Source organism: Balaenoptera physalus (assembly GCF_965194825.1).
Source record: "Balaenoptera physalus genome assembly, chromosome: 12".
Taxonomy (NCBI): Eukaryota; Metazoa; Chordata; class Mammalia; order Artiodactyla; family Balaenopteridae; genus Balaenoptera; species Balaenoptera physalus.
The window spans coordinates 96,137,024-96,163,048 of record NC_138897.1 but is presented as its reverse complement, the minus strand read 5'-3'; the positions used below and the strand labels follow the sequence as shown (position 1 = coordinate 96,163,048).

Here is a 26,025-nt window from a genome sequence, read left to right as displayed (position 1 = left end):
CATGAGGGTGGGGCCCTCACGATGGGCTTAGTGTCCCTATAAGAAGAAGAGACCAGACTTGCTCTCTCTGCCATGTGAACACACAGCCAGAAGGTGTCATCTGCAAGCCCGGAAGCAGGCTCTCACCAGGAACCCAATCTGCCATCACCGTGGTCTTGGATGTCCAGCCTCCAAGACTGTGAGAAATAAATAACTGCTGTTTAAGCCTGCACTGTGGCTTTTGTTATGACAGCCTGAGCCAAGACCAGAGCCTCAGTTTCCCCACCTGTAAAATGGGAGCTAGAGCAGAGACCTTCTGGTCCCAGGGGTCCCCTGTGTAGACGCGTTTTGTATACTTGACACCCATGCACACAGGCATATGAGTGTTTGCCTGCAAGGCCCAGTCACGCCGAGCTCAGCCAGCACCTGGGCCTCCACGGCGGACCTCGCCCTGGGGTCTGGGCTCTCACCGGTGTGGTGTGAGCCCTCTGATCTCCTCCTGAGGGATCTCTCTGGGTCTGTCACCATGGCTGCAGGCTCCCTGGGGGATCCACAGCTCCTCCAAGTAGAGCCAGCACAGTTTGGGGTGAAAATAGAGACTTTTGACTGAAAACCCAAAATTTTACATGAAAGCTCCAGGTGTTTAAATAGTGACTCACCTAAGATTGAAAATTTTATGTGAGCATAATATCATTCTGTGACATTACTACCAGAGATGCAGAACCAGAATTGAACCATAGGGACACTTGAGGCCGCTGGCATTGAGAGATAGTCTACAGGACAGCCAGCCTGTGACCTTCACGAGGGCCAAGGTCATGGAGGTCAAGAGAAAACCAAGGCTCAGGGAGCATAAAACCTCGGGACAGCTGAGTGTGATGCTGGGTTGGGTCCTGTCAATAAAATATGTTGCTGGGACAAACTCAGAAACCAAGTGGGGTCTGATGTGTCCTATTATTTCTTGATTTTGCAGAGACTTGAGAGAAAGTCCTAGTTTGCAGGAAATACACAGAAAAGTGTCCGGGGTCGTCAGTGTGCTCCCAAATAATTTAGGTAAGAAAAAAAAAAAAGTCTTGTACCCTACCTGCATCTTCTCTGTACATATGAGACTATTTCAAAATGTAAAAGCACGTGTATTTATAAAAAGATGGGCTCAAGCCAAGTATTTCCATGGATTTGTTCAGTGCCCAGACTCCTGGTTTGCAGCCCCTGGTGGGAGCAGGTGTTGTTGCTACTACTTTTACTGCTAATTTGTCCTTTAGGACTGAACACAGAGATGCACCACTTCTGTGTCTACCGTTTACTTCATGTGAGACAGAATTAGTGGGAACGTTTTATAAAATGGTCTTTGGCTTTAACACAAGAGTAAGACCACCACCCACCATGAGAGAGCCGGGGTTCTTGTAGACCCGGTCCACTGCCGGCTCTGACCCACGGGCTGTGTGCCCAGGGGACCTGGGGCCCCTATCATGAGGGCCTAGGACTGCCCCCCCCACCCCCCCGCAGGCTGCTGGAGGATGAAGTGGGACCACGGGGGGGCGTCCTTGATGAGCAGAGGTAGCCTGTTCCCCCAGGAGGGACCTTTAGTCCATCTGGTGTGGTCGGATGGGCGGAGGCCCTTCCTGGGTCCAGGGACCAGATGGCGGACAGATGGATGTGAGATGGGGCCTGGCCTGGCTCAGTGAGCATGGGGCCTGGCCTGGAGACTGCCTGCCTGGCCATGGCATCCACTCATCCCGGGATGGGCCCTGAGCCTGCCTCTGCTACCTGGGCATCAGGTAGGGGTGGAGGTGTGCAGCTGCAGGAGCCTGAGCTCTCTTCTGAAAATGCGAATGTTTCTGCCTCACCCTAGAGCGGGGCGGGGGGGTGATAACCTCCCACGACACAGGGAATGAGTCCCAATGCCTTAGAGCAGCCTACAATCCCCCACGTGGGCTGGCCTTGCTCATCCCGCTCTCCTCCTGGAAGATCTCGAGGATGCAGGGCCTTCTGCTGGAGCAGGCCCATTGCACCCCAGGACGTGTGCACCTGCCCTCCCCCCCGTCCCCCCACCCCGGCCGGCCTCTTCCCTCTGATCGCTGCACAACCAACTCCTTCCCCTCCCTTTGTTTCTGCTCATTCCCCTGCTCAGGGCGGCCTTTCTGGAGCCCCCTGGAAAGCAGCTGTTCACAAACTTCCCCGTGTGTCACACTTACAGAATGGGGGGCGGGTAACCCATGGCCAGCCCCACCCCCAGCCTTCTGATCAGCAGGTAGGGCCAGGCCCGAGAATCTGCATTTCTACCGGCTCTGGGCGAGGCCGATACTGCTGGCTGGGCACCCCGCCTGGAGGAACCCCTGCTCTGAAGCGGCCCCTGCAGGGGCTCTTCGCACCCCCTTACGGCCTGATGCTCACCTCACCTACTCTCCTCTTCCTAACCGACACCATGTTTGCTGCAGGTGTTCACCTCCCCCAGCCCCAGGGAGGCGTGGTGATTCCTCTAGACCAGAGGTTCTCAACCCAGGTGACCCTACCTTTGGGGTTATCTAAGGCCGCGACCGGGATGGGCAAGGACCGTCCCACCCCCATGTCCACGCACCCCCAGGAGAAGCACTGATCAACCACTCCCTGCCAGTGGGAGCGGGCAGGCAGCCAGGGCTTCTGGGAAAGGTCGCCCTCCCGGGTGAAGGGGGTACAGCTCCCATGCTTTGCCCCTCCGGGTGGGAGAGCAGTGGCTGCCATCCTGGCCTTGGAGCCCGGGGCAGAAGGAGCAATGGGATGGAGCCACCTCCCTGCACTTCCTGTTGGGAGGCCCTCCAGGGCATTCGGGGTGGCAGACAGCGTCCCAGGTGCCTCACCCAAGACCTTGTCTCGTTCTGCACGTTCCACACTGAGAGCAGTACCTGCACGTGCAGGTAGGCACTCCGTCCATCAGGGAGGGTTGGGTGAACGTGCCAGAACCCCAGGTCCTGAGACCTGACTCGGCCCGACCCCTGCCTGCGGGCAGGAGGCTCGTTTCCCTGAGCTGGGCCTCAGCTTGTCCATCTGTGAAATGGGTGTAATGACCCAGGGGTCATGGAGTTGTCAAGGAGGCGCTGGGCAGGAAGGTGTTGGTGACCACTGCACAGGCCTTCCTGGAGGCCCCCCACCCCAGAGTGCAGGTGGTCTGGGGCCAGGGCTGCAGAGCCCCTCGAGGCCCTGGAGGACGCCCACGCTCGGACCGCCTGGGCGCGTCAGGGAGCCGAGCCTGAGCCGTTACAAAGCAGGAAGAGATCGTGTTTGTCTGAAACGCGTCACAAGGGAAGCCCACCATGGCCCCAGCTTGGGGGCTCGCCCGTGGAGGCGGCTGCCCTGGTCAAGGCAGCCGGCAGGCCCACTGGGACCAGGAGAGGAAGCCCCACGGGCGGGCGGAAGCACCAGGGGCGGCTTTGCGGCAGGTGATGGGGAGGGGGTGCCCGTGGGCCTCCGGGCTGCTCTTGCCAGGGCCTGCGGACCTGATGTAACGCCCCCAGCCCTGCCTACCCCTGGCTCCTCGGTCAGTCTCCGTGAGATTCAGTCACTCGCTCACTGAAAGGACGGCTCCCGGCCCCGATCCGGCCGGGACGTGACGCAATCTCCCCAGCTGGCAGAGGGCAGGCAGGACAGGCGGGCGCTCCCCCTGCATCCGCGCCCGGGGAGCAGCGCCCTCTGCTGGCCTCTGCCGAGTAGGGGAGGCTGCACCCGGTGGCCTCGGCCCGGGGGCTGGTGGCACCGTCCCCATCTGCAAGGCGGGGTCCGCTCTGCAGGGACGCTTGGCTCAGGCGCTGGAGGGGCGGGCATCAGTCCTTGCACTTTGTGGCTCTGGGCCGTGGCCCCTTCTGTCCTGTCGCAGGCCAGCGCCGAATGTCATAGCGCCAGGGCCCGGGCCGCTGTCCACAGGAAGCTCAGCAGCGCGGCCAGCAGTGGGTCCGCGGCCCGCGGTGCTGGGGCGGCGGTGGAGGTGCAGGAGCAGACCTCGTAGGCGTCCTCTGAGCGGCTGTGGTCGCGCTGCCCCGGCCGGGCGTGGGCCCTGGCCTCTCCGTCTGCGCCCTTGGGGTCAGCGGGCGGGTCTCTGCAGACTAGCCAGTCCCGGGCCGTGGACTGCGGGCACCCGGGCGCCACCTCCAGCTCGCCGTCCAGCACCTTCCAGTACTCCGTGCCGCGGAAGAAGTAGGCGGCACCTGGGGGAGAAGAGGGCAGGCAGCTGAGCTCCGGCCGCTGCAGCACGCGGGATTCGGTCTACACGGCGGGAGGACAGGATGCAGAGAGCTGCGGGGCCAGTAGGGAGGACGGACGTAGAATGTCTCAGGTGAGAGCCAGAGTCTTGGTCTCAGCCTCCGGGGAGCCCATCTGTGGGCACTCAGAGCATTACAGGCCTGGGAAAGCTCAAGGAGCCGCCTGGAGGCAGGGGGATGGATGAGATGACCTCTGCTTTTTCCCTATTTACTGCGGGCCTACTATGTGCCAGGCTGTTCTAGGTACTGGGGACATGGCTGTGCAAATAGAACAAACGAAACTTCCCATACGGGTGGAGCTGCCCCTGTGGGAGGGTGGTGTACTTCGCACTGCAGCCAGGGGGCGCTGCAATGACGTTTGGGCGGAGGCCTGAACCCGGTGGGGAAAGTGTTGGGTGGGGGACGCATGGCAGGTGCAAAGGCCCTGGGGTGTGTGTGTGTGTGTGTGTGTGTGTGTGTGTGTGTGTGTGTGTGTGTGTGAGAGAGAGCAGGAGGCGAGGCTGCTATGGCTGGAGGGGTGACGGGGGCGAGGAAGGGATGAGGGGAGAGGTGAACAAGCGCCAGAGGGGGCGACCCAGGGGCCCCTCCGGGGGCGGGTGGTGTCTGCGGCACGGGGGGCGGGGCAGACGCACGCATGTGCCCCTGGGTCCCCGCTCCCCAGGTGTGGAGGCCGAGGCAGCCCCGGACTCGCCCTTCCCCCGGCGCCCGGCTCACCGTCGGACCAGCGCATGGCAGCGTCGAGCGTGCTGGGGACGCCCCTCCATGGGGGGCTCTGGGCGGGGTGGCCAGGGTCCATGCGCCGTGTGTGCTCATCGTAGCGCCAGTACAGCTGGTCCTTAAAGAAATAAGTCTTGTCATTGTGGGCCCAGGAGAAGGCAGCATCGACGCCGCCCGGCGGGAGGCCGAAGTCCGAGATGGGCCGCGGGTATCCTTCCTCTACGTTATTGTCCTTAAACACCCAGTATCTGTCTCCTGGGGGCGAGAGAAAGAGCCGTGGGCCCGGGTTCGCCCAGCGCGCTGGGCGGGGGCCCCAGCCTTTGCCCCTCCCGCAGACGGACACCCCGATGTGCAGTGCCCATGGTGTAACTCCCAGGAGGGTTCACTGAGCGCCTGCGGTGCTCCCGGAAGGGGTCCCACACGTGCCCGCAACCTGGGGACGCGGGGCCAGATGAGGCGGCCACATCACAGACAGGGGGCAAGACCCCCCACCCCCACCCCGAGAAGCCACTTTGGTCAGCGGGGCCTTGTCCACTTCTGCCGTGAGGCGGGCTGGGCAGGAACAGCACTGGGCCAAGGCCCACCGGACCTGCACGTGTGCTGCCTTGTCAGCTTACACAGAAGCAGAGGTTGAGAAATCACCAAGAACTTCAAATCTGCATGTAAAGCTTTTGGAAGATGGTGTGATTAAGATCCTTGTTGGGTATATCCTTGACTGTGTGCTCTGGAAACTTCCTTAGCTGCTCTGCCGCAGAAGGGTGGGAATTAAAATTGGGTGTGTGTTGTCGTGTCCCCCACTCCCACCCGGGTTTAGCAACAAATCAACCCTGTTATTTAAAAAACAAATGAGGGCATTCCCTGGCGGTCCAGTGGTTAGGACTGTGCTTTCACCCTGCAAGCTGCAAGGTGTGGCCAAACAAAACAAAACAAAACAACAAATGAAAAAAGAAACAAAAGAAACAAATGAAAAAGATACAAATGAAAAAGAAGCAAAACATTAAAAAAATCTTTGGCTGGACAAAGGACTGGAACAGACATTTCTCCAAGGAAGATATTCAAATGGTCAGTAAGCACATGAGAAGATGCTCAACGTCACTAGTCATCAGGGAAAGGCATGTCAAAACCATAATGAGACACCACCGCACGCCCACTAGGATGGGCACGATCAAACCCACCCCCAGAAAACAGCAAGCGTAGGTGAGGATGCGAGGAATTGGGCACCGCTGGTGGGAATGTAAAATGGGAGCAGCTGCTGTGGAAAAAAGTTTGGCAGTTCCTCAAAAAATTAAACATAGAAATAGTGCAGGATCCAGTAACCGCACCCCTGGGTATATACACAAAGGAATTGAAAGCAAGTTCTCAAAGAGCTACCTGTACACCCATGTCTACAGCAGCATTATTCACAATAGCTAAGAGGTGGAAGCAACCCAAGTATCCATTGACAGATGATAAAATGTGGTCCATCCACACAATGGAACACTACTCAGCCTTAAAAAAGGAAGGGAATTCTGACACCTGCTACAACGTGGATGAACCTTGAGGACATTATGCTCAGTGAAATAAGCCCGTCACAAAAAGACAAATCCTGTGTGGTTCCACGATATGAGGTCCCTAGAGCAGACAAATCCATGGAGACAGAAAGCAGGATGGTGGGTGCCGGGGGTTGGAGGAGGGGGAGGGGGAGTTAGTGTTTCATGGGGACAGAATCTCAACTTTACAAGATGAAAAAGCTTTAGAGATGGACGGTGGTGATGGTTGCACACAGTGTGAAAGTACTTAATGCCCCTGAACTGTACACTTAAAAATGGTTAAGAAGGTAACTTTTACATTGTGTGTGTGTTTTTTTTTTACCACAATTAACAATAATTTCTAAAAAATCATCTGTCAGAGACTGGCAACAACGGAAGGAAACGATGGCACAGCTGCAGACAGGGCCCCGCGCAATCACGAGAAGGGCTGTGAGGATTTCCTCTGAGTGGGCACACACGTGGGGTGACGTTGACAGGGCATCCCGACCTACTCCAGCTGACGCTGCCAGGCAAGTGCACAGGCCCCAAGGGCCCACACTGTCTCATATTTCAAGTCTGGAGCTGTGGTTTCTCATGGGGATCTCCCGATTTTTAAATGTTAAGAAATAATCCAAGTTACTTAGAAGATGCCAGACAGGCCCCCCCACCATGACTGTGGCCGGCCCTTGACATCCAGCCTGGGAGACGGTGATTCCACTGTCAGGGGGCGCGCCAGGGTGAGTGTGGAGGGGTCGAGCCCAGGCACCACACAAGGGAGGCCAGGCTGGACAGCCTGGGTCAGGGCAGCAGGGTGGCTTCACTCTGGGGACCTACAGACCCTGCACCCCCAAAACACAGCCGCACGTACATACAGCAGTGCGTGAGGCTGAGGAAGGCTCACAGCCCCCGAAGCACCCACAGAATTGGCCGGGCTCAGTCTCCTGCTGCAGGCGGGGCACCTTGCCTTCTCCCCAAAGAGACAGCATGCTGCCCAAGAGCAGGAACCACCTCCCCAGCCCAGCCCGGGAGCAGGGCTGTTGAGGGTGAAGTGACACCCCTCCTCCAGTGGACCTGTCACCCTGGACTGAGATGGGAGAGCAGTTTCCCCCTGCTCTTAGACTAAATCCAGCTCCTTCCCACGGCCCCTCGGGCTTCGACCTGCACTTCCCACCCCCGCCTCCTCACCCTTCACTCTGATCCAGCCTCATCACCCTCTTCCAGGTTCTTTCAATCAGCAAGATTGTTCCTGCCTCAGGGCCTTTGCACTGGCAGCTCCCTCTGCCTGGTATGCCGTTCCCTCGGATCTATCTGAAATTAACTCCCGCATTACTTGCAGGTGCTTATTGTGTGTCCCCCGCCCCAGAATGAGGGCAGGGATTTTCGTGTCTTGCCCACTGTGTGCCTGCGGGGCCTACCACAGTGCAGAGCACATAGCAGGTGCTCAATAAATACAAATCGGCTGAGTGCACAGATGAATGTGATACTCTCTGCTCTGAACTCCGGGCCCACAGAGCAAAGCACAGGACCGGCCTCCCTGCTCTGAGCTCCGGGCCCACAGAGCAAAGCACAGGACCGGCCTCCTGCGTGGACGCGAGCTTTGGGGGTCCTGGGGAGCGCGGGCTGCGGCCCCCAGTCAGCGATGCCCGGACCCACAGAGCAAAGCATAGGACCAGCCTCCCGCATGGACGCGAGCTTTGGGGGTCCTGGGGAGTGCGGGCTGCGGCCCCAGTCAGCGATGCCCGGGCCCACAGAGCAAAGCACAGGACCGGCCTCCGGCGTGGACGCGAGCTTCGGGGGTCCTGGGGAGCGCGGGCTGCGGCCCCGGTCAGCGATGCCCGGGCCCACAGAGCAAAGCACAGGACCGGCCTCCCGCGTGGACGTGAGCTTTGGGGGTCCTGGGGAGCGCAGGCTGCGGCCCCGGTCAGCGATGCCCGGGCCCACAGAGCAAAGCACAGGACCGGCCTCCCGCGTGGACGCGAGCTTTGGGGGTCCTGGGGAGTGCGGGCTGCGGCCCCGGTCAGTGATGCCCGGCAGGCACCCAGATGGGGGGGCGCCCACCTTTGAAGAAGACGATCTTGTGGTCACTGGTGCGCTCGTACACGGCATCCACGCTGTCCAGGTGCAGCGGCAGGCCCCGCCAGAAGCGGTGCACCTGTGCCGGCTGCAGCGACACCAGGTGCCGGTCCCGGGTCAGCCGCCAGAAGTACTTGCCTGGAGGGACACAGGGGGTGGGGCTGCAGGTGGCCGGCCTGGGGCCCAGAGTGGGGTCTGCTCTTCTGCCCGCCGGCCGCTGGACCCCGAGGGGGTTACCTTTGAAGAAGAAGGCCTCGCCTCGGATCTGGGCCACGGCGTCAAAGTGGGTGCTGCATCTGTGGGGCACATCCTTCCTGGGCCTGGGGGCAGAGAGAGGGCCGGGCTGGGAGGCAGCCCCACTCCGAGCTGCCCCGGGGAGCTGGGCTGGGCAAGGCCACGGGGACAAGCATCCCCGAAGGACCCTGCACGCCCGCATCACCGCCTGCAGGCCCAGCGACCACAGCAGTTTAGTCAAGAGAGAAAAGCAGGTGAAACTGAGCCCCATGCTCGCTGTGCAGGTTGGAAGGTGGATCCCTGAGCGAGCGTCAGGGAGCGCTTGGATGAGCAGGTGCTCTCAACGCCGCCAGCGAAGCATCGAGAAGCCAGCCGGGCACTTTCTACAGAAACGCTGAGCGTGCGTGCCAGGACCCTGATTCTGAGTCCGGAGCTCTGTCCACGGACAGGGCTCACAGCAACATCATTTGTGACGACAGAAGGTCAGGAACTTAAACGCCCACCGATCCAGGACTTAAAAACAGGGCAGGGCACACGCGTACCGCAGGGCAGCTCAGCTCAGAGGCCTCCATGGGCCCTGGGGCCAGAGCCGAGGCACAGAGCAGCGGAGGAGACATCCCACTGGGTTCACGCATGTACATCTACATGCTTGGCTTTCTATACACGTGTGGAGTCTCTCTGGAAGTACACGCACACGCACACGCACAAATGTTTGCCGCAGGGAGGGGACCGCTAGGTCAGCGGTGAGGACTAACTTCTCACTGTGAGCGCTTTTTGTGCCTCCGGAATCGTGTACCACTGGCAGGTGTTACTTATTCAATAAATAAGTGCAATGAAGAACAATAATAACACAAGTTAGAGCAACATCTGTTGACCTCAGTGGAAATTCACCACATACAGCTGAGTGAGAAAAGCATAAAAACATCCCACGTTTGGAAAACCAAACCTCAAAACAAAACAAACCACGGAAGCCTAAATACACAGATTTCTGTTTGTATTTTTGTGTTTAGTGTTTTGTGTGAGGGTGAAGGTGGCAAGGAGGCATGCCAGGCTGTGAGGGCAAAGGTGAGAGGGGTGGACGGGGACGCCCCCCTGCAGATTCTGTGGCACTTGTTCCACTGGGGGTGGGGGGTGAGAGTAGGCGGGCTCCGACCGCTTTCACCACAGGGTTAGACGAAGCCAATGCTGGGCCTTAAAAGGCAGACAGCTGCTGCGGGGCCTCCAGCACTGCCAGCCCTCCGGATGCTCCCTTGGGACAGCCACTCTAGGAATCCAGCCTCTGGCACAGGACACAGATGGTGCCCAGCTGAGCCCAGCCTTCGAGTCAGCCCAGCCCAGGCACCAGACCTGAGTCAAGATGCCCCCAGACGATTCCAGCCCCCAGCAGATGTTCCCAACACTGTGGAGCCGACCCCCGACCCCCGACTGTGCCCTGTCCAAGTTCCTGACCCACAGAACCCACGCGCCCAATGATATAGTGGTGGTTTCATGCCATGAGGCAGGGCTGCTTGTTATGCAGCCGTCGATGAATGATTGGGACTAAGGGTGAGAGGAAATCGCATGTTTGAAAGTCAAGGCCTCTGCACGGTTCTGGGCTGGGGTGAGCGGGGCTCCCCCCCACTGTCTGTCCATAAGAAAAGAAACTAACTGTCACTCAGGGCTCAGTGGGCCCAGAAGAGCCACGAGCTCCGAACTCTGAGCCGCTGCTGGGGGCCGTGCTGGCTGCAGAGTGGAGACGAGGGGCCCACGGCTTACGGGCTGCTAGAGCGATCGTCAGGGGGCTCCGGCAGGAGGGGCGGCTCCTCGGGCTCCGGGGTGTCCGGCTGTGCCGTTGGGGACACGGACTCCCGCACGCCTGTGGAGACAAGGAGGCTGCATCGGGCCCAGCACACCCGCCTCCCTGCAGACCCCACCACCCTTCCTGGAGCCGCCAGGACGGAGCCGAGGCCATCGGGTGGGTGGCGCTGCGTCTTGACCGAGCCGAGCGCCGGGCTGTGGCGGCGAGCAGGACAGGGGAGACTCCCGTCCCCGGAGCCAGAGCATCGTGATGCGTGGGCAGAAGGCACAGGTGCCTCACTGACTTAAAGGTGTGTTTATACCCTCCACCCCGCCCCCCAACTCCACTCCTGGGTACAGACCCAAAGTAACAGAAAACAGGTGTTCAAACACAAAGCTGTACGTGATTGTGCACAGCAGCATTATTCATAATGGCCAAAAGGTGGAAACAACCCAAATGTCCACCAACGGAAGAATGGATAAACAAAATTATTCAGCTGTCAGCAGGAATGAATTACTGATGCGTGCCATGGCGGGGATGACCCTGGAACACACATGCTAAGTGAACGCAGCCAGACACAAAAGGCCACACACTGTATGATTCCATTTATGTGGAATGTCCACAAGAGGCAAATCCAGAGAGACAGAAAAGTGACGAGTGTTTGCCGGGGGCTGGGGAGTGGATGGGAAGTGACTGCTAATGGGTGAGGTGGGATGGCGGGGGGCGGGGGGCGGGATGAGAACATTCTGGAAGTGGAGAGAAACGGTGGATGGACAACATTGTGAATGTACCAAATGTCATTGAATAGTTTGCTTTAAAAGGGTAAAAATCGTAAATTTTACTACAATAAAAAACGTCCACAGATGTCAGAGGGTGGTAAGCGCTGGGGCAACAGTGAAGCGGTGGGGGGGTCCAGGCGGAGGGGAGAGGCTGCAACGTGGAATGAGGGGAGGCTGGCCTCCGAGGTGAGGCACTCGATCCCGGGCTTTAAGAGGACTGCTCTGGCCGCTGTGGGTAGGGGCAGACTGGGGTGGGGTTAGGGAGACCAGCGTGGAGAAGGGGGGTGACTGGGGGAGGGTTCATCACCCCCGCCTTGCTCTTGCAGCTCCCAGGACAGACCTCCTTCTGCCACATTGCCTGATGTGTCCCCAGCAGAGGGGTCCCCGGAGCTGGCCCTGGGTCCGTCCTGGCTCAGCGCTCCCATCTCTCAGTGGGGACGTGGAACCTACTTCACAGGTTGTAAAGACTGGATGACTTAATACATGTAAGTGCTTTGCGTGGGCCCTGGGTCACCATCAATGTCAGCTGTCACAACCTGAAACCGTCTGGGGATTGGACGTGGGATCTTGCCCGGGGCTCTGAGATGAGCTCCGTGGAAAGGGCAGCGGGGCCCCAGGTCCTAGGGACCCCTGGCGACACAACTCACCTGCTTATTCATTCCACACACACTGCGGGGCAGCCAGCGTGTGCCAGGCGGTCCCAGACGCTGAGCACGCAGTGAACAAGACAGAATCAGCCCTCTTCCGTGGGGTTCTGTGCTCTGGGGGTCCCCGGCACTGCTGTCCCCATCCCCGGGCGACCCGTGACGGCTCTGGGGGGAGGGCTCACCGTATAGCTGCCAGACGCGCACCCGGTCCTCATAGGGGAGCCCGTAGCGCAGCGGGTCGCCCACCGGGCCCTGGTAGTACGGCTGCATGATGGAGCGTGTGGCCGCCACGTGGCTCAGCCCGATGGCGTGGCCAAACTCGTGGACAGCCACTGCGAACAGGTCCATGCCGTGGGCATCTGGGGACACAGGAGCCAGTGAGCCCAGGGAGGCACCGCCAGCTCCTGTGGGGCCCCGGGGATGGGTCCCGTGGGGTGGGGCGAGATGAGTCCCCCAGGCTGGTTACAGAGGAGGCCCCGGTCCTGGACAGACGGGTCCGCTGGGGTCACTCAGGGCTTGTCTGCTTCCTAGGAGGCCCTGCCAAGTTCACAGGGGCCTCTCGGGCCCTGGGGGTCTCTTCGTCCCCCTCACCTACCACGTGCCCCTCACAGTAAAGTTGGCAAACTATTCTGTACAGGCCACATGGTAAATATTTCAGGCCTTGCTGGCCATCAGGATCCCAAGTTATAGGGGTCACTGTAAGCTCCCTCAACCCCACAGCACTGAATAGATTCTCCAGGCCGCATAGGACGGGCCTGGGCTCCCATCAAGGCATAAAACCCACAGGTTCTACGGGGCCACTTCTGGCTCCTCCAGCTGGGATGGGCTCCCCAGCCTGGTATATAGACTCACCCCACAAGGCCCCCGTCTTCCCCGCCCGTACCCACAGCCTGTGCCACGTGGCTCTGCCCCTCATCCCACCTTGAAGCTAGGGGCCTGCGACTCCTTTGGCCAACGGGACTTAGCAGAAGTGATGGCGTGCCTAGGCCTGCAGAGGCCTTACAAGCTTGCACTCCCTCTTGGGAGCTGGACCAGGGCGAGGACAAGCCTGGCTCACGGAGTCACGTCCCAGGCCTGCGAGCCCAGCCCGGGTGCGCCAGGTGGGATGCCCGTGCCAGAGACGGCTGGTGAGGTCAGCCCGGAGGAGGACGCAGAGCTGCCCTCCCGAGCTGGACGGGTGCCCACAGCTTTAGGCAGGGGAGCCGAAGCGGTTTCCTCTTCCCGGGGGGCTGGTGTGGCCCCCTACACCATCGTGGGCTCTGCCAGGGGCCGGGGGTTATGCGGGGTTCCCGGGGCCACCCCAGCCCGGACGCACCTGAGGAGCGGAACGTCCAGGCCTCGTCGTCATCAAAGTGGGTGTCCCCTGCGGTGTGGTGGTCGCCCGGGAAGAAGGCGTGGGCCACCGCGCCGCCGGGGCCGTCGAAGGGGTAGCGGTCGTTGTGGTCAGCTGTGGAGAAGTCGATCTGGATGTCGGCGGCACTGCCGGCCACCTCGTGGAAGTTCAGGGGCGTGAGGTCGCTCCAGACTTTGAGCGCGTAGTGCATGAGCGCGCGTACCGTGTCGCGGCCCAGGGGCGAGTCCCGCGGGAACGTGCGGACCCTGGGGCAGGCGGGGTCAGAGCTGGGTCGGTCGCCGGGTCGGTCGCGGGGACAGGCCCAGTGCCCCCGCCCCAGGCTGGAGTGCGCTCCCTGGAACAACTTGCCCCAGGAGGGTTGCGGCGGGGGGGGCGCACCGGGGCCCTTATTTGGAAATGGGGTTTGCAGACGTAACTGGGGCGAGGATGGAGACGAGTGCATCCCGGATTAGGGCGGCCCCTAAATCCAGTGCGTGTCCTCACGACAGACAGAAGGGGACACAGACACGGAAGGAGGACACGCGAAGATGCAAGCAGGGAGCGGAGCCACGGGCCCAGGGCTGCTGGCAGCGCCTGGACAGGGGCCGGGCCGGGTTCGCCCTCACAGCCTCCAAGGGGCCTGGGGCCCCTGGATCTCGGATTTCTGGCCTCCAGAACCGAGAGGATAAATTCCTGTCCCTTAAGTCCCGGTCTGTGGGTGGTCATTCTGGCCGTCCCCCCCCCAGCCCGACACCCAGACCCCCGAAAGGCCAGGCCAGGTGGAGCCCCACCCCGACGCCCAGACCCCCGAAAGGCCAGGCCAGGTGGAGCCCCGCCCGCCCACCTCCATGACAGGTTCCTCCTGCCCCACTTGGTCGGGGCCGGAGCCTGGCGCCTCCTTCGAGCCGGGGCTGCAGCTGGGAGGTCAGGGAGGGAACAGCGCGGGGTTCTCATCAGCGCCAGGGTGGCCTCATCTGCAGGGCGGACGGGCGGGCGGGGGTCAGGCCCAGCGCACGCTCACCCCCGACCTGGGATTCCCAGCAGCCCCCCGAGAGCTGGCACCGACTCCGGCCCCGTCCCCCTCGCTCCCTGCACCGGGTCTGGGGGGACGAGGCCCAGGCCTCCAGCTATGTCGGGCCGCCCTGCCAGGGGGACGTCCACAGACCAGGATGGGGGGCTTTCCAAGCATTTACTAACGTACGGCAGGGCCCTGAGCAGTCGGAGGGGGCATGGCCCCAACTCGGACCGTTGGCCAATGTCCCCTGCATCTCACGGACACACACCTGACCGGCTCTGTGTGTGACACACGTGTCTACTCCTGAGACGCCTGGGCACAGACACGTCCTGATCAGCTGGCCCTTCGACGAGCCTTTTACAAAATTGGAATTTGTGGCCCAAAGTAAAACGTGGGGTGTTCACACAACCCCCGGATTCCTGGTTTCTCTTGGAAAGCGGGCAGCTTCAACAGCACAGGCCTGGCACCCCAATGGGGCGACTCAACCGGGGCGTGGGTGGCCAGACCCCACTCCGACAGTTGGCCTGCCTGGCCCGTGGCATGGAGTTTGAGACCCCACTGAAAGTGCGGAAAGGGGGTCTGGGTGAGGCTGGTACACACTCACCCCCCGCTGTGCCCACGGCCGGGGGGACGGGGAGGGGGATGACGGAGGGTTCCCATGTGGCGGGAATCCTCCCTCCCATCCCAGGACAGCAGGGCAGGCTGGAGGGGGCAGTTAGGAGGAACTGGGCTCAGCTCACCCATCTCCCCCTGCACCCTGAGAACTGACCCAGGACGCCAGTGGCCTCCAGGCCTCCGAACCGCTGCATGGCCACGATGGCCTTGGACAGCTCCTCTGGCGTCTGCAGCTGCCCCGTTTCCGGGTCTGCTGGGGGCAGGTAGCCGAACCTGCTCAGCCACTCCTGCGGGCAGAGAGTACAGTGAGGGGTGGAGGTGGGGGGCTCAGCCCCACAGAAGAGCCGCCTGCTTGGGGCCATCACTGCGGGGAGGGGCAGGCCTCTCCTAGCCCAGATCAACACTCCAGCCCCTGCCCAGTAGCCCACAGGGCGTCTCATGCTCCTTCCTTGCCTAAGTGTCTTAATAAACTCGATGGCCCTTAGATGGGTGGGCTTGAGCAGTGCACAACCTGTGCGACTGCTCATGGCAGCCTGCCCCACCTCACTCCTCCTGAGGCAGCAAAATGCCCAGGGGACACTTAGGAAAGTGAAATTTTTAAAAGGTTATTTAACATCATGAGTGCCAAATTCAGGCCCTGAGCTGGCTTGTGAGGCAGCAGTTTAGGACCCAAGGTCTGAAACCCACGCTGAGAAGGGCTATGGGCTCAGAATCTGGTTTTAGGAATCTGGTTATGAGCTGCATGTGCACAGTAGTTAAGAGCCCAGGCTCTGGAGCGAGGCTGCCTGGGTGCAAATCCCACCCAGCCCCCTCCTCACTGTGCAACTGAGGCAAGTCATACCCCCTCTGGGCTGTTTCCTCGCCTATGGATGTGAGGATATAAAGAGTTAGAACGTGGAAATGCTCACATCAGCCCTGACACAGGTACCCTCCATATAAAGTGCATGTTGTCAGCAGACAGCTCTGTAGCAAAGTGCCCCAGTGGGGGTCCTCTGAGCCAAACAGGAAGCAGGAATGGGGGGCAACCCTTTTTACCACGGACACACATAGAACCCCTTTACCATCTGTGGGGGGCCAGGGGACAGGGAGGCACCAATGCCATCCGTGGGGACCTCCTGGGGGGCTTCTGTTTCTTCAACTGCCACACGGTGTTCATGCCCACGCCCCAAGCTGTGTGACAATCCCATAAAAAGCACTCAGTCGGCTTTCCTGGTGGCTCAGTGGTTGAGAATCCGCCTGCCAATGCAGGGGACATGGGTTCGAGTCCTGGTCCGGGAAGATCCCACATGCCGCGGAGCAACTAAGCCCCTGAGCCACAACTACTGAGCCTGCGAGCCACAATTACTGAGCCCACGTGCCACAACTACTGAAGCCCGCACGCCTAGAGCCCGTCCATGCTCTGCAACGAGAGGCCACTGCAGTGAGAGGCCCGCGCACCGCAGCGAAGAGTAGCCCCCCTTGCTACAACTAGAGACAGCCCGTGTGCAGCAACAAAGACCCAACGCAGCTAAAAAAAAAAAAAAAAAATGTCCTAAAGGATAAAAAAAAAAAGCACTCAGCCATGTGGACGCAGTGCCGGGGGTGGGCTCATCAGCCAGCTTCCGGAGGACCCACAGGTGGGTGGAAGGCAGGGTGTTGGAGACTCTCTGAGCTCCACCCCTCCCAGACCAGGCTTCAAGAAATGCACCGATTTGCAGGTCTATTTTTTTTTTTTGGTGGACATTTAAAAAATCCTTGATTCATTTATGCTACCTGCAGGGCCCCCAGAAGCTTGCGAGTTTGCAGCCCCTGCCTGAGGACTCCCCGCCCCGGGGATCTGCCCCCACAGGGGCCCAGTGGGAGGGGGTCTGTCCTCCTGGGATTCCCAGGGACCGCAACTGACCAGGAGGGTCCTCAGTGATTTGCATATCATTTGCATACACCTGCAGCAGACCAGCTGGATTCCCTCCTTTTCAGGAAACACTGAGTCCTTGCTGGGGTCTCCCTGTTCCTTTACCTCCTCCTCAACTCCTGAAGGAAGCCCCCAGAATGCGCAGAACTGGGGGACCCGGGAGACCCCCCCTCAGGTCTGGGGGTCCCTCTTAGGCCCAGGCAGGACAGTGAAGAGCAAGCAAAGGACGCTCCCAGTGGACACCCCACACTGACATCCTGTGCTCAGACGAGGGGAGCACGGGGGCCGGACAGGCTCACCCCTGACCGACATCCTGTGCTCGGACGAGGGGAGCACGCGGGCCGGACAGGCTCACCCCTGACCCTGGGCTCTGCCCTCTGTGGCACTGAGGCCTCTGCCACCCCTGAGCACTCTTCCTGCGGGAGGACCACCTTTCACATCACTTCAAACCATTTAAATGCATCCCGTCAGCCGGCAACAGGATTTACTGGGTCCCCTGGCTAAGCACTGTCTGGGCCCTGGAGATGCCCAAGAGAGCATTCCAGGTTACAGATGTGTATTTGTATCCGCTTTGCTGTACTAACAGAAACTAACACGACACTGTAAATCAACAACTATACTCCAATAAAAATCATTTTAAGAAATGTGTATTTGTGGCTACACATTTTGGGGGAAAGTTTTCCATGTATTTTAAAGTTTTGATTCTGCCGTTTTCTTTCTGAAAGTCAGAAAACACACACACACATCTTGCAGCTCTTTGTCAAGATGGCAGGACTGAGCTACAGAGCCTGGAGGCGTCCAGTACCACGCGGAATCCCTCTGGAGTTTCCTCAGACCGTTCACGATGCGGGGTGAGGACGCCGTCCCCACTCTCCTTCCCAGGTAATGGTCCACCCAGGCAAGTGCCTTTCCCCACCCAGGCCAGTCGCTTTGGGTGGGCAGGGGCTGACACACCCTGGGAGGACCACCCGTCTCCCGGCCGTTCCTTCTGACCGCAGCAGACCCCTGCTCCCAGCCCTCGCGGGGCTCCACGGGGTTCACAGAGGGGCTGTGCCCTCTGCTGCTGGGCAGCCTGGCCAGAAGGCCACGCGCAGTTTTGGGCTTCAGGCCTCAAGAGCACTTCAGGTGGTTTGGAAATGTTTGCTAACATTGAAAAGCAGGAGGTTTTAGCCGCAGGTCTGAGTGGCTGGCTCTGTGTCAGCTTGCAGCACGAGGGCAGAGCGGAGGGCCTGTGCCGGCCTGGGACAAGCACCGCTCTGACCACGGCCAGCAGGGCCCTGCCCGGGCCCTGGGCACTGCAGCGCGCAGCCCATTCCCACAAGAATGGGACCAGATCTGAGGGGCTGGCGGGAGGGAGGGGCTCCCTCCCCCCTTTCCCCACAGGCTTGGGCTCAGACATCCCCCCTGGCCCCAGTGCAGCTCCCTCCCCCGTCACAAAGCCGGTCCCCTCTCTTCACACCCCCGGCCCACCTCCTCCCCGGGGCCCCCCCAGTGGTGGGGGGCTTCTGTGTCGATTCCTGGACAGCTTGCTGGGGGAAATCCTCAGGAGGTGTCTGACAACAGGACAAGCCCCTGGTGGGTTTGCTGGGGGGACGCCCGCAGGTGATGCATGAATCGGGGGGGCCTGAAGAGCCCATGGGGACCCTAGCTCAGCCCTGAGCCATCCTGTTCTCTCACCTTCGGTGGAAACACAAGCGTCCCCAACAAGAAGCCCCCATCCCTGCTGGGAAGGAACAGTCAGCCCTCGAGCCCTGGGAGGGAGGGGGCGTCTCAGACAGCCCCTTTCTCTCTCTCTTCCTCTCTCCCTCTCGACCTGCCAGCTCGTCCCACTCTTCAGGGGAGACAAGCAAATTCCCAAAGGGCCGGGGTTTCATTTTTTTTCCTGGTAGTACGTACACGTTGGAAGATCACAGAGGAACCAGGCTGAGAAGCCGTCCTCAGGGCCGGGGTCCTTGCATGGGGCAAAGGCTGACAAAAGCCCCGCCTCGGCTGCCCCTGGAGCCCATGCAGCCCCGATCCCTGCACCCACCATAGTGGTGCCTGCGTCAGGACCGCCCCTGGGGTGGGGGCCCAGACCTCTTGCCCCCCAGGTGTCCCCAGCCCTGCCCCTCGCCCCCCAATACCTTACAGAGCCTGTGGGTCGCCTGGGCCAGCCCCCTCCTGTGCTCATCCACTGGTCCTCCCTTCACTGTCACCACGGTGACCGTGTCTCCAGGGCAACAAGGCTGTGTGGGTGGAAGGTGAACTTTCCAGAAGGCTGAGGGGGGGGGGAGCGAGGGGAGCCCCAAACTCGCAGGGGCCGCCCCGCCTTGGAGAATCCCTGACAGCCAAGGACATGCTCTCACCCTCCTACCCACAAGGACCCCCGTGAGCTGAGCCATTACTGCAGATGGGGAAACTGAGGCCCAGAGAGGTGGGCGTCCTGCCCAAGGCACTGGCAGGAAGTGGGGCGCCGGCCCCTCCCGCAAATGCAGTCACCTACCATCCCTCCCGTGGCTTTCCCATTCCCCCCGCCCAGCCCCCGCCTGGTCTTGTTTTTCTCTGCATCGTTTATCGCTGGTTGACACAACACGCATTTGTTCACAGCGCTGACGATGTTTAACGAAGTTCAACGCACACACCACAAAACTCCCTCCTGACCTCAGCAAAGTCACAGGCAAGCGGGCCATCGCCGCCACAGAGCGGCCTCGCGTTCACGTCTTGGCGGCCCCTCGGCCCAGCAGGTGAGCCGCCAAGCGCAGGCACCCGCGGCCTCGGTGCTGGCTCCCAGGGGGCGCAGCAACCAACCTTCCGCAGACGGGCGGACCCGTGGGCGAGGCAAGGCCGCGCTGTGCTATGCTTTACGGCGCCGGTAAACAAGAAGTGCCTACTGTGTGCAGTGCCCCCGCAGGTCCTTCCCATAGCCCCAGGCCTGGCCACTGCTGTCCCCACTTACAGGTGGGGAAACGAGGGCTCGCCGGACGTGCTGGCAGTGGGAGCAGGACTGGAGCGAAGCCAGCCGGGACCCCGGGACGCCTGTCGGCTCGCCGATGCCCCGTGAGGGGCCTGTGTCTGGCCGGGACGGTGGGGACGGACGGCTGAACTGTCGGCGCCCCCCTTCGCCCTCCATCTCTAACTGGACTCCGCCAGCCTCGTCTGTAGGGGGTATGGAGAGCGGGTGTCATTAGCCCCACGGCACAGTTGAGGAAATGCAGGCCCGGGGCAGTGCAGGCACCGTCACAGCACTGGGGGGGCGGAGGTGGGCGGGCAGTGGCTTTAGAGCACCCACCCCCAGACCCAAATAATAACAGACCCTTCAGCACCCACTGCGTGCCGCCGGCTCTGCACCTTCACCCACTCATTCCTCAGCACCCACGAGGGCGGTGTCACCATCACCTCCACGTGCAGCGGCGGAAATGGCTCGCGGTCACAGCGCGCAGCTCTGGCTCAAGTCTGTGTCTGACCCGCTTGGCCATCCGGGCGCTAAAGACCCAGAGAGAAAGGAGTTGGTGGCCCCCCGGCAGGGTGGGTCTTCCTCCAGCGGCTGCCGGCGGTTGGGATGACCCCTCCCCCCAGCATCTTCCCCAGGGGGATGCTCCCAGAACCCCCTCTGACGGTCCACCCATCCATCCGACACCCTCGCCGAGGGATCCCTGTGCCAGGTGCTGGGGGGACAGGGAAGATCTGGGGAGACACCGTCCTGCTGTCTACCCAGGAAGGAGTCTTGTGTGGAAAGCCAAAATAGACATGTGATAAGTGTCACAGATGATAAATGATAAGTGATCCTAATGGCCAATGATTATTGAGCGCTGCTCAATTACTCACAGCACCCACAGGGGAAAGCTGTGAGAACAGGGGTCTGTGGGGTTCAGTTCACGCTTGGCACACAGTAGGCGCTCAATAGAGAACTACTGAAATGATCTTATAGGTGGGCGCTATTATTATGACCATTTTACAGATGAGGAAACTGAGGTGCAGAGAGGTCAGGACACTTGCCCACGGCCACACAGCCAGACAGTGCAGAGCTGGGAGGGGAACCCAGGCTATCTGGCTTCAGGGCCTATTCCCAGGACCGCTGTGCTATGAGGGGAAGTGAGACAGGCTGGAGGGGCTCCTTAAATGGGTACTGGGGGGGGGTGGCACCTGAAGGATGAGAAGGAGCTGGCCAGATGATGAGCCGAGGTGAGAATTCTTGGCAGTGGGAACAGCTAGTGCAAAGGCCCTGTGGCAGGAACCAGCCTTGGAAGTTCAGGGAGCAGAAAGGAACGGGTAGGACTGGGACACAGAGGGAAGAGAGGATGGAGGAGTGGGCAGGCGGGCCAGGTAAAGGCGGGAAGTGGGCTCCGCATCCTGCCCAGGCCACTGTCCATCCGTCCCGAGAGCTGGACAGTGCCTGGGGGGGACACAGCAGGCTGTCGGCTAGCGTGTGACAGACGCACCCGTCACCCCTCCCGTGCTCAGCACAGGCCCTGCACCCACAGCATCTCACTGGAAGCTCCGAGCCACCATTAACCGAGAGGCAAAAACCACATGCAGGCAAAGCACCCTCGGAAACCCCCAGGAAGGCACTGCGTCAGGGAGGAGCCCGGTGAGCCCTCAAGCCCTTGTCCCCGTTCCGGCACCCCCTCCTCAGACCACGAAGGCAGCTTACTTCCTGCAGACGCTGTGGTGAGAGATTCAGGGGCATCACCCAGGGAACGTCCCCACCGCCCCGTTCTCATGGCCCCACTTTACAGACGAGGAGACTGAGGCCCACCACTCAGATCCCAGGCTGTGAGCAGCAGCCTGGGATCCACACCCAGAGGCTGGTCCCAGAGCCCCTTGAAAGAGCAACGACATTTCCTCAGCTGCCAGGCTGGTCGCCAGCCTGTTTAGTCAGTATCCACAGTCCCGGGGCTCAGACCACAGGCGGCCAGTGTGGTCCTGCCCACGCCACAGGCCCCCGCTACAGGCCCCCGCGAAAGCACCACAAAGACTTCTCAGTCATCCAGACCCCCAAGGCCATGAGTGTCTGGGAAATGAACTCACTTGTTGACAACGTGCCTCCAGGGTCGGGGAGGGGCCCAGCTGGGTCCTAGGACCGTCACATTTAAATTCAAGCTCTGGGAGGGGAACTGGGAGCCGAGGCTCCCCTCTTGCCGGCTCAGTGAGATCATCCCTGGTCCCCTTGGTTGGGTTCCCTGACTGCAGCCGAGAGGGATGTTCCTGGCCCCAAGCCAGGTCTGATACGGGTCCTGAGTGCACCGAGGTGCCAGAGGCTTGCTGGGGTGCTGGCACTGAGCAGCGGCGACCCAGAGGCGACTGGCTGAGGTCACCCCCGCCACCCCCCTCCCTACCCCCGGGAGGGGGATATGTGCTCACAGATGCTCCAGCCCCTGCCCAGCCCCGTGGGCCGCTGAGGGCGCTGCTTATTCCCGGCCACCCGCACATACTCTCAGCCACAAACCACTGTCACCGTCTGGGTGTCAGAGATCAAAAGACCTGCCGACACGCGTGGTACAAGGCACAAGAGCTCACAGACTTTGTTGCTGGGATAGAAACCTGAGAACGAACTTTAGAGGACGGTGGCATATCTGCCAACATACGATACGTTACGTGCATGCCTGTCACCTGGGCTCCCCCAGGGCTGGGTCCCTCACATACTCACGTCGCAGTAAGCGGGCATCCTGGCAGCTCCTGGCTATGGCGCAATATTAGGAACAGCCTGCACGTCCGTGCGGGGGTCTGGCTAACGGATGTGACATCCGTGCAGTGAAATGCGACGGGTGGGCAGAAAGAACCGGGAGGACCTAGACGTTCCCATACGGCCGGTTCTCCAGGCTAGACTGGGAAGTGAAACCAGCAGGGCACACAGCAGTGGACAGCAGGCTGTCATCCGTAGCAATAAGGGACCGAGGTCCCCATGCCCTTTTACGTGCCCAGACAACCTCTGGAAGGATCCTCAGGAAATGAGGGAGACAACGGCCCCTGCAGACCCTTCTGTACGGCCTGAATATTTTGCTGTGGGTATTACCTACTCAGAAATAAAATAATGAAAACGGGCCCAGAAGGACTTGCGGCTCAGTCGACAACCCCAGGAGGGCACGGGGCTCTTTTGTCCCGCTCCGCCGAGGCCGAAAGCCCACCGTTGGACGGCGAGGCAGGCCTCAATCCGCTGCTTTGTTCTCTGAGGCTCGGGCGGGCTGGGCTGGGGAGCCCCCTCCCGGGGACAGCCAGCGCACAAGAGGCCCGCTGGGCACGGCTCTGTCTGGCAGAAGCTGGGTCACACTTACAAAGGGGCGCTTCTCCTCACTGGCAGCCCTAGACCCGAATATCCAGAGTCAGTGGGCCCCTGGGGGCAGCCTGCAGAGCGGGGGGAGAGGAGCCCTCCCTCCTCCCCGCAAATCCCTGCTGGTCTCCCAGCCTTCCTGCACCTCCGGGTCTGATGCGCTGAGGTGTCATTCCCCCGAAGGCCACCAGAGACCGCCCTCGGCCCACAAGTCGGGGGCAGGAGGCAGGAAGGTTTCTCTCATTCAGGCTGGAGGGGCCCCGGCCTTCCCTGGGTGGGGGTGGGGGGGGGGTCTCCCTGCGGGGGGCAGCATCCTCTGCTCTTTACGCGCCGGGTCGGATACCAGGGCCCTGCTGTCTCTGGGGCTCCAGGCTGGGGAGCCACGTCCCCTGCCCAGTGCCCCGGGTGCCGGGGGAACCCGGGGGAGCAGGGAGAGGAGGAGGCACGGAGGTGCAAGCCAGGAGCAGGAGTGTGGACCTGACCCGCTTCCTCTGGGTGGGCGGCGAGAAACTTCAGAACGGCACTGGGTGTGATACACGAACTTGGCTGGGCCCGGAGCTCCACGTCCTGACTGTGCGGGCCTGACCCCCAGGAACCCTCCCGTGGGGCCCCTCACAGCTGGAAGGTGGGAGCCTGGTTCTACTACCACCCAGCCCAGACCTAGAGACCTGATGCCCTCAGAGCATGCGCCCGAGGAGGGCATCCAGGACACCCCAGGGCCCGGAGGAGGTGGGTAAAGGCACTCCAATTTCAGAGCAGTTTGGCTGGGAGGAAGCGGCTCTGGGGACCCTCTGGCGTCTGGAGGCAGACAGCAGGGACTGTGGTTGTTCCCCCCCAGGCGGCTGCAGGGGTTGCGGCAGCTGGGCGGGGGTGGCCCAGCCTGTTTCTCATCCAGAAACTGTGGCCGAGTCCTGCCAACCACGGGGCTGCGGATGCCACCCAAATGCCTGCACTGGCCTGAAAGCCACCTGGAGCTCGAGAATGCCACCGGCCTGGGAGAGGAGCCTTATCGCACCCCTTTAGGAGACTGCCATGGGCCGGGGGCGGGGGCAGGGAGCCAAGGTCCCCGGCCCTGTCCCTTCATCTGTGCAAGTGAGGGCAACTGCAGGGGCGGAAGCCTCAGAAGGAATCTGCTTCACCCACCGCCCTGCTCTCGCCCTCGCCTGGCCTCCCGGGGCCCGGGGGTGGTGAGACCCATAAAGTCTGATCTAAATCTTCCAGGTCCCGAACAGGAGACTCCAAGCCTGGCGGGCTGAACGGGGGAGGGGTTGCGGGAAGAAGCCACTGCGCAGTCCCCCAGTATGGTTTCCAAGCCAGTGGGACAGCTGATACTGAGGGAGGGGCGCAGGAGAAGGCGGGACGGCGACATCCGAGCCTGGGAATGGGAGGGGGACTCCACCAGGCTCAGGACAGGGACAAGGGTGGCAAGGCACGGCCGGCCACCCTGGGGGTGGAAGGGGACAGGGACTAGGGCCAAGACCCGTGCCCAGTGGGGGGCTGGGAGGCCGGCTCCCTTGCTCCCCAACATCTTCAACATCTCAACGGAGCAAACTCGAAACCACCGACTTTCCGGGGCGCCCACACTCAGCAGCCCTGTCTTTTTCTCGGTTGTGGGCGCGCACCCCTCCCCCCCGCCACTCCCACTGGGAACGCACTCGGGACCGCCCTGCTCTGGGCGGCTGCGACTGCTGTCCCACCCGCCTCAGGGGCCCCTTCGGGGCTGCACGGAGCCGGGAACGGGGCTGGGGCCAGGTGAGCCCCCAACCTCCGCGGGCTCCGGCGACTGCGGCGGGCTCCGAGTGCACGGAGCCCGGGAGGGACCCGCCGCCTCTTTCCCAGACCCGGGTGTGCGCGCGTAAGACACTCAGCCTGTGACCCAGCCTCAGCCTTCCTGCCCAGGAGATGGGTGCAGGGCGTCCGAGTTCCCGCAGGCACCGAGGCGCCCCGATGGGGTCTCCCCGGCCCGCGGGAGCCCCGCATCCCGGCCGCGCACTCACCACTCCCAGGCTGAGGTCCTCGGCTCGGGGCGCGGGTGCGGCGCAGCCCCCACGGGCGGCCAGCGCGAGCAGAAGCAGCGGCAGCGGCGGGACCCGGGCCCGGGGAGGCGGCGAGCCGGGCCCCCGGGTGGCGCGGCGCCGCATCGCGCTCATCGGGCGGACGGCGCGGCGCTTGCAGTCCCCGCTCCCGTGCGCCCCGCGCCCGCGCCAGGCTGCCTGCCCGACCGAGCCCCGCGCCGCCTCCCAGCGGCGGGGCGGGGCATGCTAATATATGCTAATGACCGCCGCCTGCCCTCGCCCCGCCCCCGCCTTAAAGGGCCCGCGCCCCGCTCCCGCCAGAGTCCCGCGCCCCCAGGAGGATGCTCAGACCTCACCCACGCCCCGCCCGGCGAGTCCACACGGGGACCTTGGCTGCGGCGGCCCGAAGGAAGACACTTCCCGAGTGTCCCCAGACGGCCCCGGGGCGGCGGAAGCCTGCAGGCGGGGGCACAGTCCGCGGCTCTGTGCCGACCCCCGGGGAACGGACCCCGCCTCCCGCCCGACCGCGCGTACGTGGACCCCGCGCCAAGCACGGGTTCACGGTCGGGGCTGGGGACCCGGAGCGGCAGCCGCAGCGCGGCCGGCGGGCGCTTGGGGGAGCCTTTGCACCGTGGTAGAAAGGAGGTGGGGTCGGGCGGCGGTGGAGGAGGGAGGGTGGGAGGGGTCGGGGTAGGGGTGGGGGCAGGGAGGGGCTGGGGGCGTGGGGGGAGCCGGGCTGCAGCGGGGCTGGGGGTGGGAGCTCGGGAGGGGCTGCGGGAGGGGGTGGGGTGAGAGACTAAGAGGGGCGCGGGCGGCGGCCCTGACTCTGGTGGGGTCTGGGCGCAGCTGGGAGTCAGCGAGGACCGCGGGTCCGTGGTCGCTGTGGGTTTGGGGAGGAGAATGATAGTAGGTGACGTGTGTTGGGAGGTCAGTGCGCGCCCGGCACAAGCTCAGAGCCTGCCATAT

General features: G+C 62.0%; 1 protein-coding gene across 3 annotated transcripts; it reads right to left on the bottom strand.

Moving 5' to 3' along the window:
- Positions 1-1,261: 1,261 nt before the first annotated feature.
- MMP17 (matrix metallopeptidase 17) lies at positions 1,262-25,276 on the bottom strand. Of its 3 annotated transcripts, XM_082417141.1 has the most exons (11): positions 19,733-20,052; positions 18,921-19,022; positions 15,061-15,193; positions 14,121-14,250; positions 13,259-13,542; positions 12,126-12,302; positions 10,496-10,595; positions 8,744-8,826; positions 8,492-8,644; positions 4,923-5,180; positions 1,262-4,154 (listed from the first exon to the last, which is right to left on the bottom strand). In XM_082417141.1, exons 1-11 carry the CDS (start codon positions 19,904-19,906, stop codon positions 3,841-3,843), a joined length of 1,908 nt encoding a protein of 635 aa, XP_082273267.1. In that variant the 5' UTR covers positions 19,907-20,052; the 3' UTR covers positions 1,262-3,840. The 3 variants fall into 3 exon arrangements, with proteins under 3 accessions (XP_082273267.1, XP_082273268.1, XP_082273269.1); XM_082417142.1 differs by lacking the exons at positions 18,921-19,022; positions 19,733-20,052 and adding an exon at positions 25,042-25,276; XM_082417143.1 differs by lacking the exon at positions 19,733-20,052 and having other exon boundaries at positions 18,926-19,044.
- Positions 25,277-26,025: the final 749 nt, after the last annotated feature.